The 14,875-nt window shown below is 33.8% G+C and overlaps 1 protein-coding gene and 1 long non-coding RNA gene across 4 annotated transcripts; both read right to left on the bottom strand.

Moving 5' to 3' along the window:
* Positions 1–1,279: 1,279 nt before the first annotated feature.
* LOC104877778 (uncharacterized) lies at positions 1,280–2,161 on the bottom strand. Its single transcript, XM_010646755.1, has one exon. The coding sequence runs from the start codon at positions 2,159–2,161 to the stop codon at positions 1,280–1,282; it is 882 nt and encodes a 293-aa protein (XP_010645057.1).
* Positions 2,162–4,302: 2,141 nt separating this feature from the next.
* LOC104877749 (uncharacterized) lies at positions 4,303–8,017 on the bottom strand. 3 transcript variants are annotated; one of them, XR_784717.3, is made up of 6 exons: positions 6,914–8,017; positions 6,474–6,789; positions 5,988–6,205; positions 5,419–5,637; positions 4,813–5,013; positions 4,303–4,563 (listed from the first exon to the last, which is right to left on the bottom strand). It is a non-coding gene; the product is annotated as an uncharacterized LOC104877749 (long non-coding RNA). The 3 variants fall into 3 exon arrangements; XR_784716.3 differs by having other exon boundaries at positions 4,884–5,013; XR_784718.3 differs by having other exon boundaries at positions 4,884–5,013; positions 5,419–5,609.
* Positions 8,018–14,875: the final 6,858 nt, after the last annotated feature.

Genomic DNA, 14,875 nt, shown 5'->3' with positions numbered 1-14,875 from the left:
GAATACCCAAGAAAGATGCACTTGAGTGACCTAGGATCAAGTTTACTTCTATGTTGTTGATTGATATGAACAAAGACAGAGCACCCGAAATTTTGGGTGGGACGGTGGAGATGAGACGAGTAGTCGGAAAGGATTTTAGGAGTGTTTGACAAGGTGTTTGGAATTTTAGTACCCTAAACGGCATCCTATTGATGAGGTAGGCTGCCGTAAGGACAGCTTGCCCCCAGAATAATTTTGGAACATTCATGGAGAACATTAGTGATCTAGCCACCTCTAACAAATGCCTATTTTTCCTTTCAGCGATTCCGTTTTGTTGTGGGGTATCAACACATGAACTTAAGTGAACTATCCCTTCTTGTGCTAGAAATTCTCCTAGAATGGAGTTGAAATAATCCCTAGCATTATCAGACTTTAGAATTTGTATTTTTGACTGGAATTGGGTCTGAATCATATTTTTAAAATTTTTGAAAATTTGACTCGTTTCAGATTTTTCTTTCATGAGGAATACCCAAGTTAATCTAGTGTGATCATCTATGAATGAGACAAACCACCTGGTACCAGTTACATTTTTTATTCTTGACGGACCTCAGATATCGCTATGAATCATTGAGAATGGACTAGACTCTTTATAGGGTTGAATGGGAAAATGAGACCGGACTTGCTTTGATAATTGACAGATTTCACACTCAAAGGATTTTGGATTTTTATTAAATAATGAAGGAAATAAATGCTTGAGATACATAACATTTGGATGACCTAAGCGATAGTGCCACAACCTAATTGCACTATCGTTATTTTGACATGAAACCGAAAAAGAATTACTACCAACTGCCATTTGAGGTTGTTCTTGTGGATCGTGGCGCTCCTTAAGGATGTAGAGTCCAGAGCATTCCTCAGCATTGCCAATCGTCTTCCCCGAATCCAAATCCTGAAATTCACAGTGAGTGGAGGAAAAATTAGTAATACACCTCTTTTCCTTAGTGAGTTTACTAATTGACAATAGATTACAGTCCAAGTTAGGAACAAGGAGAACAGAGTTGAGAGTAAGATCCCTTGATAGCACAACTGAACCTGTTCCGGCAACCTTTGATAGTGAACCATCTACTATTCGAACTGTTAAATTATTTGGACATGAGCTATATGTATAAAAAATTGTCGCATCTCCCGTCATATGATCAGATGCTCCTGAGTCCACTATCCAAGGTTTTTTACGTTTCTTACCAGCAGTGAAGACACTCAAAAAATTACCTTTGTGAGCCAAGGTTCCGGAACCAATGACCTAGTTGGAAGATGAGCTAGTTTGTGACTGTATTGACAAAAGAGGAGACAGTAGTTTCTGAAGCATCTCCATTTGCTCCTTATTAAAAGGGCTAGCTTCAGTTTGTGGCGATTGTTCATCGGTAGCCACATGATTACCTCGTCCTTCTTTCTCAAGTGGTTGACGTGGCTTCCAATCTACTGGCTTTCCATGAATCTTCCAACAAGTTTCTCTTGAGTGTCCCGACTTTCTGTAATGATCACACCAAGGTCTACCTCCTTTAATTTTTTTACGATTGTCAAAAGGAGCGAATTGAGTCTTAAGAGTCGAGCTTTCTGCCATATTCAGTTGTTGATGGGATCCCATCATGAGATTTTTCCGACTTTCTTCGCGACGGACTTCAGAGAATGCCTCTCTGAGGCTAGGTAGGGGTTTTACTCCCATGATTCTTCCTCTGATTTCATCAAGATTTTTGTTCAAACCTAACAAAAATTTAAACACACGTTTCCCTTCGACAATCTTTTTATACAAAAAACCATCTGTAACACAATTCCAGTTATGAACCTCAAACGTATCAAGTTGACGCCATAGACGAGTAAGAGTATTGAAATATTCAGTTACCGTAAGGTTTCCTTGACGCAAATCGTGGAGGATGCCTTCAATCTGGATGATTTCAGATGTGTTTTCCTTGTCTGAGAAAGTTTCTTTTGCAGTGTCCCAGATTTCTTTGGCAGTATCAAATGACAGAAAATTTTCACCAATGTCAGCGGTCATAGAGTTGACTAGCCAGGACATGACCATATTATTTTCTGCTATCCACTTTTTGTAGGTTGATGCTGTGGTTTCTGGTGCCGCCGAAGCTCCAGTGATGTAGTCATCTTTCTCCTTTCCCCGTATAAACATTAATATGGACTGAGACCATTGCAAATAATTTTGCCCATTCAGTTTATGGGCTGTGATTGGAAGATGAGAGGTTTCCATCTGATGAGAGGATGAAGACTATGAGATGATGATATCAGAAGTAGAGGATGATGAGTTGGTAGCCATTCCAAAGGCTGGACCGTATTTAGGCATAAATTAGAAGAATAGAATTGAGTAGAAAAAAAACTGACTAAAGATGAAGACGATGAGATAGGATTAAACCTGCTCTGATACCATGAAGAATTTGAAGACTAAAATATGAAGAAATTGAAGACAAACTATGGAGGAACACCTCAATTCATTCTGTGATACCTTTTTTTACAATGAATGAAAGCATAAATAAATAGCCTACAGATATGAGACAATTCCGGAATGGTACACTATCACCAGACGGAATTTCCCTTACATGGAAAGTGAATAAACTCTTACATGGGAAGTGAATAAACTACTCTTACATGGAAAGTGAATAAACTACCTTGCTAGAATTACTCCTAAATCAATTATAATAAAGGCTATACATTACACTAATTCAAGGAAGTAAACAGAGGATGCTAAATATGGGAAGGAGCATGCATAGGCAGGAAGGCGACGTGGGCTTGATTTCCAACACAATCTCTTTAGGAGATGATGTCAATTCAGGGTAGCTATCAATTTCAAGGCATGCAAGTGAGGTAAGACTGCATATAAGGTCCGTTAATGTTGTAAGTGTCTACAGAGCATGAGTGACCCATCTTCTCTGGAAGTTATGTCAATTCAAGGCACTCATGAATTTGAAGTTTTGAAGTGACGTAAGAAAGCCTACTAAGTCTATTAATGTTGCCAAACCAAAAAGTACTCAATTACAAGTGTCCAGAGGGTGTTGAGGACATGCATGTTTTCTGACAGCCATGTCAGTTCAGGACAACTATAAACTTGAAGATGTTAGTAAATGGAGGTTGTCCATTGAGTGTGATAATGTTACCAAACCAGAACATATTATTTATGTCAATTCAGAGAAATAATCTGAATCCCTAAATCACTTGTGACAAAGACATTAGGCTACTAGCACATCACTGAATTTTCGATGACTTGAGAGAAATGAAATATGTCTGGTAATAAGAAAAATATTATAGGTTTCATGCACTATTTACTGTTCAAATTTTTATTTCTGAAATTATCCTTTAGGTCTTCCTGTCAGCAAGCCAAAAAAACAATTTTTTTGGTTTTCCTAGAGGGTTTTGCATGGATTTTCTCGGCAATCAAACAAGGATGAATTTTCCCAGAAATTGAATGGGGGCGGCGGCAGCGAAAGCAAAAAAAAAAAATCCTTGTTTGATCCCCAAGAAAATCCACCCCCCATTCGATTTCTAGGAAAATTCATCCTCGTTTGATTTCCGAGAAAATCCATGCAAAACTCCTAAGGAAAACCAAAAAAATTGCTTTTTTTTTTTGCTCCCTATGCTTTCTAGATCTGTTATAGGGTCTCCATTCCCCATTCAATTTCCGGGAAAATTCATCCTCGTTTGATTTTCGAGAAAATCCATGCAAAACCCCCAAGGAAAACCAAAAAAATTGTTTTTTTTTTTCTTTTTTGTCCCCGCACTTTTTGGATCTGTTCTCATCGCTGCCCCCATTCGATTTCATAGAAAATTCATCCTCGTTTGGTTTTCGAGAAAATCCATGCAAAACCCCTAAGGAAAACCAAAAAACTTGCTTTTTTTTTTGCTCCCTATGCTTTATGCATATGTTCTAGGGGTCTCCATCCCCCATTCGATTTTCGAGGAAATTCATCCTCGTTTGATTACCGAGAAAAGCCATGCAAAACCCTCAAGGAAAACCAAAAAATTTTCTTTTTTTTTTTGCTCCCTACGCTTTCTGGATCTATTCTCGCCGCCGCCCCCATTTGATTTCCGGGAAAATTCATCCTTGTTTGATTTCCGAGAAAATCCATGCAAAACCCCCAAGGAAAACCAAAAAAATTGCTTTTTGTTTTTGCTCCTTGTGCTTTTTGGATCTGTTCTAAGGGTCTCCATCCCCTATTCGATTTCCAGGAAAATTCATTCTCATTTGATTGCTGAGAAAATCCATGCAAAACCCCTAAGGAAAACCCAAAAAAAAAAAAAATTTCTTGCTGACAAAAGACCTAAAGGGTAATTTCGAAAATAAAAATTTGAACAGTAAATAGTGTATGAAACCTATAATATTTTTCTTATTACAGGCATATCTCATATTTCACTTATATGGGTTTCCAAAACCATATATTTCCCATATCATAGCCTATAAACACAACTTTCCCGAAATGAGATGTGGTAGGCAACAATCCCCACTTTCGAGTTGCTTTAGAGAAGTAAGGTGTCACAACTACATCACTATCTGGCATTGCTTTGACTTGGCAACACTTACACCTGCAATAAAATTTCCAAACATGTAAAATACAAATATAAAATAACAAGATCACATATAGATTATAACCATTAAAGTAAAAATACAAGGAATTGGTATCTTTGAAGGTAGGAACTTCAAATTTTACTATCTAAGGATTTTACAAAAATAATTTTGTCTTCAAAAGCAATAAGAGGGTTGGAATGGCAAACAATATACGTGAATGCAATAGAGACCCAAAATTCTAAACAAGTATTAGAGCATAATCTCACACAACATAGCTTCCTTCATCAAACCCTCAACCTCAAATTCGTCTCTTTCTCCATTCACCACCCAAAATTACCTCATTCTCGTCAGTCGTCACTGCAACCCTCTTTTCTTAAAACCAGACAGCAGTAGCATTAGGTCCACCAAATCTACATTCCCACCAAAACCCACTAACACCGTCCTTCAAATCTCGTCTTCTGAACTCACTGAAGACCAAAACAAAATGGAAAAACACCCATCATTTTGGAGCCATGAGAAGCAACTCAAAACAGCAGAGTACATTTGTTGTTAGAACACAAAAGAATCCACCATGGGTGTTGCAGAAAGAAGGAGAAGAAAGAGGGGGTTGGAGATGACGTGATGGGTATTTTTCTGGTGAGTGAAGGCATATTTATTGGATGCCTTAGCCATATACAAGAAAAATAGTATAGGGCTAAAATGGAAAATGATTGCATTATGAAAGTGTTATATGACTTTTCTCTTATGTGCTAATGCATGAGACTCAGGTAAAAAGAATTAAAAATAGAATATAATATTTTTAGAATATTAACGGAAAAATAATATAAAAAATTAGAGCCCCCCAAAGCAGGAATAGAGGATGGATGATGAACCTCTGATATATTGTAGATGGCAAAGTCAAAGAGCCCATGAGAGTGTTGGGAAGCACATCCTTCTGGGAGTGATTTCGATTCAAAGATGAGGCAATCTGATGTTTTTTAGAATTTCAAGAATGGTAACTTGTTGAAGCCCTAATGGTAGAGACAGCGACTCAATCTTGTAAGTCCTTGGAATTTGCAACTCTCTGAATTTCCAAATATAGAGACATCAGCCTACAGAAACACTCAATTTAGTTACTGATCAAGGAAGCCATGTATCCAAGCCTCACAACTATTAGTTTTTGTATTGATTAGACAACATTACATTTGCAATAATTACTCTAAAAAAATTTCTAGGCCCAAAACAACATCACCAAAAGGGGGAAAAAAATAAACTACTCGAACTGACATAATAAGTTTTTGGTCTATGATATGTTTGGTTGGAGTTATATATTAAAAAACAATAAAAAATGATAGTGCATATGAAAGTTCACAAATATAATTACAACTTGTATGACACTCCTGACAAAAATTGAAAGCAAAATGAAAGATGATGTAGAGATTAAAAGCAGGCAACAGATTACCTGAAATATATGGCAGAGAGTAGACCTGATTTCTAAGGAAAGCAGGACCTGAAATATATAGCCATCTGATATATACGAATTTATGGGCCATGAGAAAATTTTTAGGCAATCCAAAACTTTTGGTAGGTGATTTTGAGGTAGCAAATGGAAGAACGTAGGCAATGATTTCAGGTTGAGCCAAGAAGAAATAATCACAAGCGTCTTAAGCAAGTTGAAATCTGCAACAAAATAATAATTAAATCATCCCAACATCTTTCCAAACTTCAATTACCAATTCATGGTGCATTAGAAATTGATTTGAAGGGAAAAAATTTCGAACTTACTTGTTTAAGCATTTCATCAAATGAATAGTGTGGACATAAAAAAATCAAAATCACTTCTGATTTATGTGCTAATTCATACTGGGATTACAGATATAGAATTCATGTAATTAGGAAATTAAATCAAAATGAAGCCATAAGAAAATGAGAAGGGTGGATTTCAGACCTAAAATGTCTCTCTATATTGATGAAATCTCCACCAAGTATAGCTCTCTGTGTTCTTGAACCTGAAATGTTTCTTTTTGGCATCTTCAAGCAGGTGCTGACAATGAAAGATTTTTTAGTGTCAGAAGGTTTTTGAGGGAATGCATCTCTTCCGAAAGTGATGCCAATTCAGCGCAGTCACAAATATGAAGGTCCATAAGTGAGGTGAAGCGACCAATCCAGGGCAGGAATATTGCAAAACCAGTGCAGTATTCAATTTTGAGAGTTTGGATCCTGGAAACATGTTGAGGCAGCTCCTCTGGGAGACATCATAGCACCTGAGCATCCAATAGACAGAGACTTCAATGAAGGGGAGAGAAACATTAACTGACACAGCACCTCAGCCCTCATTCAGACTTCAATGTAGATTTTGAGCTTCTACAGGTTTTCGAGGGAACGTACCTTCTGGCAGCCATGAATTCCAAGTTCTGTACCTGACGGGAGGCTGCCTATCCAGTGTTGTAATGTTGCAAAAACAGAGCGATGTCTAATGTTGAGACTTTAGATCATGGAAACATGTTGAATCGGCTCCTCTGGGAGAGATATCATATCAAATCTCACCTCAACTCCAAGTAAAATGATGAGTTTCGTGCATATCATCATCGACTGTATATATGGTCTGGAAAAAAAAATCGATTTACTGATGTGAGCATTTCAACAAACATATGAAGTGCCAATATAAAAGAATTACCAAGACAGAATGAGAAAACCTTGCATTTTGATCGAAAAAATAATAAAAATGAGAAGAAAGGTTAGGGATTTCGGAGCTCCCTTGTTATTCGTTGATCAGTGTAGAAATCAATATGTGGGATATGAGCAATCCTGGGCCAGTCTTCCCCTGTTTTCTGTCGGCATATTTTCTCTAGATGTTGACAATCCCAGATATAGAATTTCTGCAGGTTTTTAAGGGAACGCATCTCTTCTGGTAGTGATTTCAATTGACGGCATTCATGAACTCCAAGCTCTGTAAGTGAGATGAGGCTGCCTATCGAGTGTGGTAACGTTGCCAAACGAGAGCATTTCAAAATGTAGAGAGTTTAGAGAGTGGAAAGATGTTGAAGCAGATCCTCCGGGATAGATATCATATACAGAGACTTCAATGAAGAAGAAGCAAAGACGGAGACTAACTTTGACGGTAACTTTGCTCCAAGTCCACCCAGGCTTAGTTTCTCAAGACAAGGTAATGAAGCCACTTCGAAGGATGCTAACTTTGGGCACTTTCCAATCTTTAAACTAGAAAGACAAGGATATGGCTACAGTTTTAAGCATGTCAAGTTTGGGCAATCACTGACCTTTAAACTAGAAAGACACGGAGATGACGGCAGTTCTAAGCATGTCAAGTCTGGGCAATCACTGATCTCTAATTCAGCAAGTGAGGTGAGGCTGCCTATCCAGTGTGGTGATGTTGCCAAACCAGAGCACTTCAAATTGTGGAGAGGGGAAAGATGTTGAAGCAGCTCCTCCGGGGGAGACACCATATCATCTATGTTGTCAATAAACAGAGACAAAGGTGTCTATTAGACTGAATTGGGAGGCAAAAAAAAAAAAAACATGGGAAAAAAAATTAAAAAATGTTATTTAAAAGAATATTGTTAAAAATGGTTGCTTGACAAATAAATACAAGAATACAATTTTTTTTTTTAAATTAAATTTATCTTTTCAAAATATGAGTAATTTCTACTTTTTATACTCAATTGGTCTTTTGAAAAAAAAATAAAAATGAGATACTTTTATTATATTGAACTCATCTTTTCAAAATACAAATTTCACATAAAATCATTAACGATCTTAATTTAAGAATTATCTTTTGAAGAACGGTTTTTTAAAAATTGTATATGATACTTGTATCAAAATGTTGTTTCCAAGGAAAGCCATGTAAAGTTTCCAAGGGAAAAAACATTATTGTTGAAATATTGTTTCTTTTGTACTTGCACCAATGAATCTTATCTTAATATTTATACATGTATAGTTTTCGATTTTTTATGTTTTTTTTTATACATGTGCATATATATCCTACATGAAATAGCATTGAGGAACAATTTTTTTTCTTAAATTTTGAGTCATCCATCTAAATATATTTATTGGTTAATTTTCAAATAAACTCATTTTTGTAGCATCCAAGGAATGTAGGTAGTTAAGAATTGATGTTATAGTCTAAGTATGATTAGTTTATTAGAAATAAGTTTATTATTAGATTGAAAAATAATATAATAAAATGCAATAAAACATTATTTTCGAAAAAATATTATCAATATCTAATTGTGTGTATTCCAACAAATGGTATTAGAGTTAGAAGATTGGGGAATATAAAATACCAAATCAAAGCTAGAATACCAAGAAAGTACACAATCACAAGAAAATTGTAATTTTGTTGGTAAAATTATGACTACAAATAATAACTTAAATCATCCTCAACTCTTAAAATTCATGGGTAAAAATTTTGATAACTAGAGTGTGTTTGTTAGTGATTATTGGAAGTGTTTCTAGTATTTTTAGTGTGTTTGATAGTGATTTTTTGAAGCGTTTCTAATATTTCTAACACTTGAAAATTGTTACCTTTTTAAGTATTAAAAATATTAGAAATACTTGTTAAAATCATTATCAAACATACTTCTAGTGTATTCAGATGTGTCTTGTTTAAATCTCAAGATTCTGGGGATCTATTGGATAACAGTTACAATAAAGTGATTGATTCAAAAAGAATCCAAGGTACTATCAAAGTAGAAAAATTCATTGAATGATTCTCGAAAAAATATTAGAAAGCAATCAATATTTTGTGAATCTATATTTGAGAAATACATGTATATTATTATATATGCATTATCATAAATATATGCAAACTAAATATTAAATGAGTTCAAATATTGTAAATTATTATGGATTATCATAAATTTTATTATACATATATTGATTTTTTTTTCAATAAAACAACTTAATATGTATATTATTACTTTTTTTTTTATTCTTAGTTGAAGTTTTTTTTACAAAACTATAAGATTTGTTCAATTTCCATCTCATTGATATTTTTCTTCAACTTATTTAAATCCTCCTATTGGTAAGCACTTCTTTATTTTGTGAGAAGACTTTGTTTCATTTGTGAAAAATTTGGAGGAAAGAAAAACAAAGAAATATAAAAGAAAAAAATGAAAAAATTATTTTAATTTATTTTTCCATAAAAAAAAATTTGAGGGAAAAAAAATCTATATGGAATTTACTCTCTACGACAATAAAATAAATCTATAAGGAATTCACTCTCTACAACAAAAAATCTACAAGTTTGGAGTATATATATATGTAATCTCTTTGCATGACATTCAAAAAAATTTAATTCACTTTCTCCAAATTTTCACATTCAAATAGGAGAAAATAATATATATTTTCTTTTTCATGATATGAATTTTTTTTTTTTTAGCAAATTGTTCTCCTTTGTTTAACACTATCGAGCAACATAGCCTTAAAATAATGCTACCAATATTGCTTAGAGTCCAACTCAAGATGCTAAATCCAGCACACCATTTTATTGGGTAGATAGTAATAAACTTAAGGTAAGATAAGAGTCTTCTTTCATGGGTTGCAATTTGTCTGTCTGACTCATATAGAATTGAAGTCTATAATGAAGTTTGATAAACAAAATTTTGTCAAAAGGAAAAATGATCAAAAGAATGATATATGAAGAAAATTTTAATGTGTCAAGAAATTCAATAAGTTCATTAAGAATTTTCTTAAAAAATTACATGTCAGTTTGAAAAAGAAAAAAAAAAAATCATAACTCATTCATTCTTCTTATGGAATGCCATTAAAACACTGGTTGTTCTGCAATGACTCCAAAGATATGGCATCACCAAAATTTCAGCCCTAGTAAGGCTGAGGGTGTTTGACTACCCCAATTAAATGTTTCATATTAAGATAAATGTATTATGTGGACAAGAGTTTAGTGAAAATTTGTAACCTAAAATTGGAATTTGGATTTCATTAATTTATAGCCCTTTTAATATCATTCTTTTAAAAAATCACCTTTTGTTCCTAACAAAAATTCGTTAGTCTTTTAGTGATAAGTAGTCGATTGCATCTAATTCTATGCAAAACCTTGTGAGTTCAACCTTTTCTAATTATATGACCCAACATTTAAAAATACTTTTAGTCATGATATGTAAATAAGTTAAACGGTAGTGATGATTTGAAAATATTGTTACTACGTATTATTCCATTTCGAGAAAGAAAAAATAAAAATAAACATTTTTACAACTTCAAAGACTCTTACTTCATTAATCGCAATACATGTTATTTGTTTACATAAGAATGCAACATTAATTAGTATCATTCACCACAAAATACAATATCATAGAAATGGCCTAACTTCTTCTTGCTCCCTGCTTGCGAGTGCTCCTTGTTGACCTTCTAACCTTCTTGTGTCTATCTCCTTCAATCATTCTTACAAACCATTTAGGCTTTCTTGTTAAGAAGATGAGGCACCCCATAGACAACCCAACTACTAGTCCACAACCATACCCCATCAATATGACTTTCCAATCAAATCCAATATCGGATTCCACCTCTTCTTCTTTGGGAGGTTGTGATGCTTCATCAACTACACATTTCTTAGACAAGGGAAATCCACATAATCCTATATTCCCACTATATGAATTATTTGCAAATGTATCAAATTGGTTGCCTCGAGGAATGACTCCAGTGAGATGATTTTTCGAAAGATTTAGGACTTCAAGAAATGTTAGACTTGTCAGCTCCCTTGGAATTCTCCCACTAAGCTTGTTCGAAGAGAGGTGTAATGATTCAAGTACCATTAGATTCCCTAAAGATGATGGAATATGCCCTATAATGTTGTTATGAGACAAGTTGAGTTCTCGAAGTGAACTAAGACTACCAATGAAATCTGGAATGTCTCCTTGGAATGTATTGCTTGACAAATCAATCATTGTGAAGGTAAACATGATTCTTACAAATTCAAAATAAAATCCTTTGATTGTTACCATTATACAATCTCGATAATAGTATTCCCCCATATATTTCAATTTCATTTTATCCTCAGTGACATTCATCATTGCCTTGAAATTCTTCAAATACATTTCGGGTAAACTGCTAGAGAAACCATTGCTTGAAAGATCCATTATTCGTAACTTAGGAAATGGAAATTGGAAATTTGAACCGCTTATGTGACCATGGAACCTATTAGAACACAAGATCAAAACTTGTAGCTCTAGAAGAGTTTCCAACCAAAAGGGGAATGTATCATTTATTATATTATTTCCAAGGTCTAAAACTTGCAACCTTCTACAATTGATCAAAGATCGTGGTAGAGGCCCTTCCAATTGATTTCCATTGAAGTCAAGATTCCTAATAAGATTGCCCTTTGAAAATGTTTCAGGAATGGTACCATGAAGTTGATTCATTCACAAATCCAAAACTGAGAGAGACTTACTGAAGTTTCCCAAACATTGTGGAATTAAGCCACTCAAGTTGTTATTAGAGAAATCTAGAACTTCAATATAACTCATTTCACAAATCAATGATGGAAGTGGCCCTTGAAGCAAGTTGGAATGAAGGTCAAGATATTGCACAATCCTCCATGGAAATCTGTCAAACCTGGTTAGCATGTTTTGAGAAAGATTTAAGTAAGACAGTGTCTCCGTACCCACATTCCATGCCCATTTCGGAAGTTGTCCATAAATCTTGTTGTTTGAAAGGTCTAAAAACGCCAATAACTCTTGACTTCATAAAAATCTTGGGAATTCACTTATGTTGCAAGAAGACAACAACAATGTTTCCAAGGATGGTAGCGCACTGTTGGAATGGCTGTAGTTGCTCAATGTCAGAATGTTATATGAAAGATCGAGATAGACAAGATTTTCAAGATTCATGAACATGTCTGTCTCCACAATGCCTTCCTTCCAAGTGTCTGTCTTGGCAAAAGAAGCTAAATTTCAATCATCCGAAGAAGAAGCGGAGACATCTATGGAAAATAATTGCTTAAGTCGAAGCAAGGCAACATTCTGGTGATGAGGACACAGCTTCGTAGAAACAAAAAACATGAGAATATGAGAGAAAGAAGAGGAAGCAAAGGATTCGATACATCGTATCTTCAAAAGCTATAACAAAAATTGGCTGATGTGTGATGAAAAAAATATAATAATGGATGACTTGAATTTATACCCAAAGGTTCCCTTATAATTTAAGTTTAAATTTTCATTATTAGAAACTTCATCAAAGTTTCCAATTCAAATGTGGGACCATTGACTTCAAATCAAAGAAAAATTTAGAGTCACTTCCACATTAAAATGACAATGTGGGTTCGTTGTCCGATCAAGAGTCGAACTATTTTGCCCACTTTTAATCACAAGCTAAGATTTCATGGAAAAAGTAGCATATTTCTTACCCACCTTAGCCACAATAATTTCTCAAATGATATCCATTTAGTTTGTATAAGTTTCTTTAATCATAAAATAGGTCCCTGCATAAGCTAAAGTAAAACTTTCACAGTTAGTAGCATCTAAGGTTAATCTTATCTTTTAATGAGAAATATTAAGAAGTACAACTCTACATCAAGAGCTAGAAGTCTTGGTCTTCTCTATAAAGCAGTTGAGTTTTTAAAGGATGAAGGTGTCTATTAGATGGTTATTTTAAAAGAATATTGTTAAAAAGGGTTATTTGACAAATAAATAAAGAATCCAATATTTTTTACTTTTTTATTATTTTTACATTAAATTTATCTTTTCAAAATTTGAGTAATTCCTACTTTTTATACTGAACTCGTCTTTTGAAAAAAAAAATGAGTTTACTTTTATTATATTGAACCAATCTTTTCAAAATACAAATTCCACATAAAATCCTAAACAATTTTAATTTAAGAAACATTTTTTGAAGAACGGTTTTTACAAATTTTATATGGTACTTGTATCCAAATGTTGTTTCCATGTAAAGCCATGTAAAGTTTCAAAGGGAAAAAGCATTATTGTTGAAATATTGTTTCTTTTGTACTTGTATGGTTTTTTATTTTTCATGTTTTTCTTTGATACATATGCATATATATTCTACATGAAATAGCATTGATGAACAAATTTTTTTCTTTAATTTTGAGTCATCCATCTAAATATATTTATTGGTTAATTTTCAAATAAAATCATTTTTGTAGTGTCTAAGGAATGTACGTAGTTAAGAAATAATTGCAAAACAAAATATGTGCTTTGAAAATTTTAGATATGGGAAAATAGTATAATAGTTAAAAAAGGGTATGACAAAAGTTTTGTCAAAGATTATTTGAAAAAAAAAGTTATGTTATTTAAGAGGGAAAGTGTTTAAACATGTAAAAAAAAAAAAAATACAGAATAACAAATCTAGACTTGCATTATAAAACCATATGAAACTTCCTTATGTTATTACCCTACATAAAAGTATGCACATAACTTGGAATATTGAAGAAACCAATTAGTCTTGGTCTTCATATCACAAGGGCAAAAGTTTAGTCTTATCTATAAAAAGTATGGCCCATTGGATGGACTTAAATACGTAGAAGACTTGGAATAGAGAAAGCAATTAGTATTGGTCTTGGCATTCATATTGTTAGGGACAAAAGTCTGGCATTCTCCATAAAAAGTGTGGCCCATTGGATGAGGCCTACGTATCGTAAGGGGCAAAAGTTTAGTCTTCTCCATAAAAAGTGTGGCCCACCGGATGACTTAGATATGTAGAAGACTTGGAATAGAGAAAACAATTAGTATTGGTCTTAGCATTCATATTGTCAGGAACAAAAGTCTAGCATTCTCCATAAAAAGTGTGGCCCATTGGATGAGGCCTATGTATCCCAAGGGGCAAAAGCTTAGTCTTCTCCATAAAAAGTGTGGCCCATCGGATGACTTAGATTTGGAAAAGACTTGGAATAGAGAAAACAATTAATCTTAGTATGACTTAGATATGCAAAAGACTTGGAATAAATGATTCGCGCATGTAACTCCAAATGGGTCATTTAATCAAAAACATTTATAAAACCTATGACCTCATACTAATGTAGTAAAGCTACTATAGTATAGTGGCTCTAGGGTCGAACTCTGGGATGGGTTTTCATTCTACCAGTGATGTATTCAAAATTAGAAATTGTATTTAATGATTTCCTTAATCAAAAACTTAAAATTTAAAAGAAAATGAAATTTGATTTGAAAGTGTTTAAAACTAAACTAACATAAACTAATTAAAAATGGAAGAAGGAAAGTCTCCCGGAGCTCAGGATTACTAGGATCAAGTTTAGAATGCAAAGTGGAAAATTCCGGATTTTTCTCCTCGCATTGGGGATTTAACCTATAGTTATTTCCCGAACCGGTATAGGTTTAACAATGAAGATTTAATCCATAATAA

This window comes from Vitis vinifera, chromosome 19, assembly GCF_030704535.1.
Source record: "Vitis vinifera cultivar Pinot Noir 40024 chromosome 19, ASM3070453v1".
NCBI classification, from domain to species: Eukaryota; Viridiplantae; Streptophyta; class Magnoliopsida; order Vitales; family Vitaceae; genus Vitis; species Vitis vinifera.
This window is presented reverse-complemented; position numbering and strand designations above follow the sequence as displayed.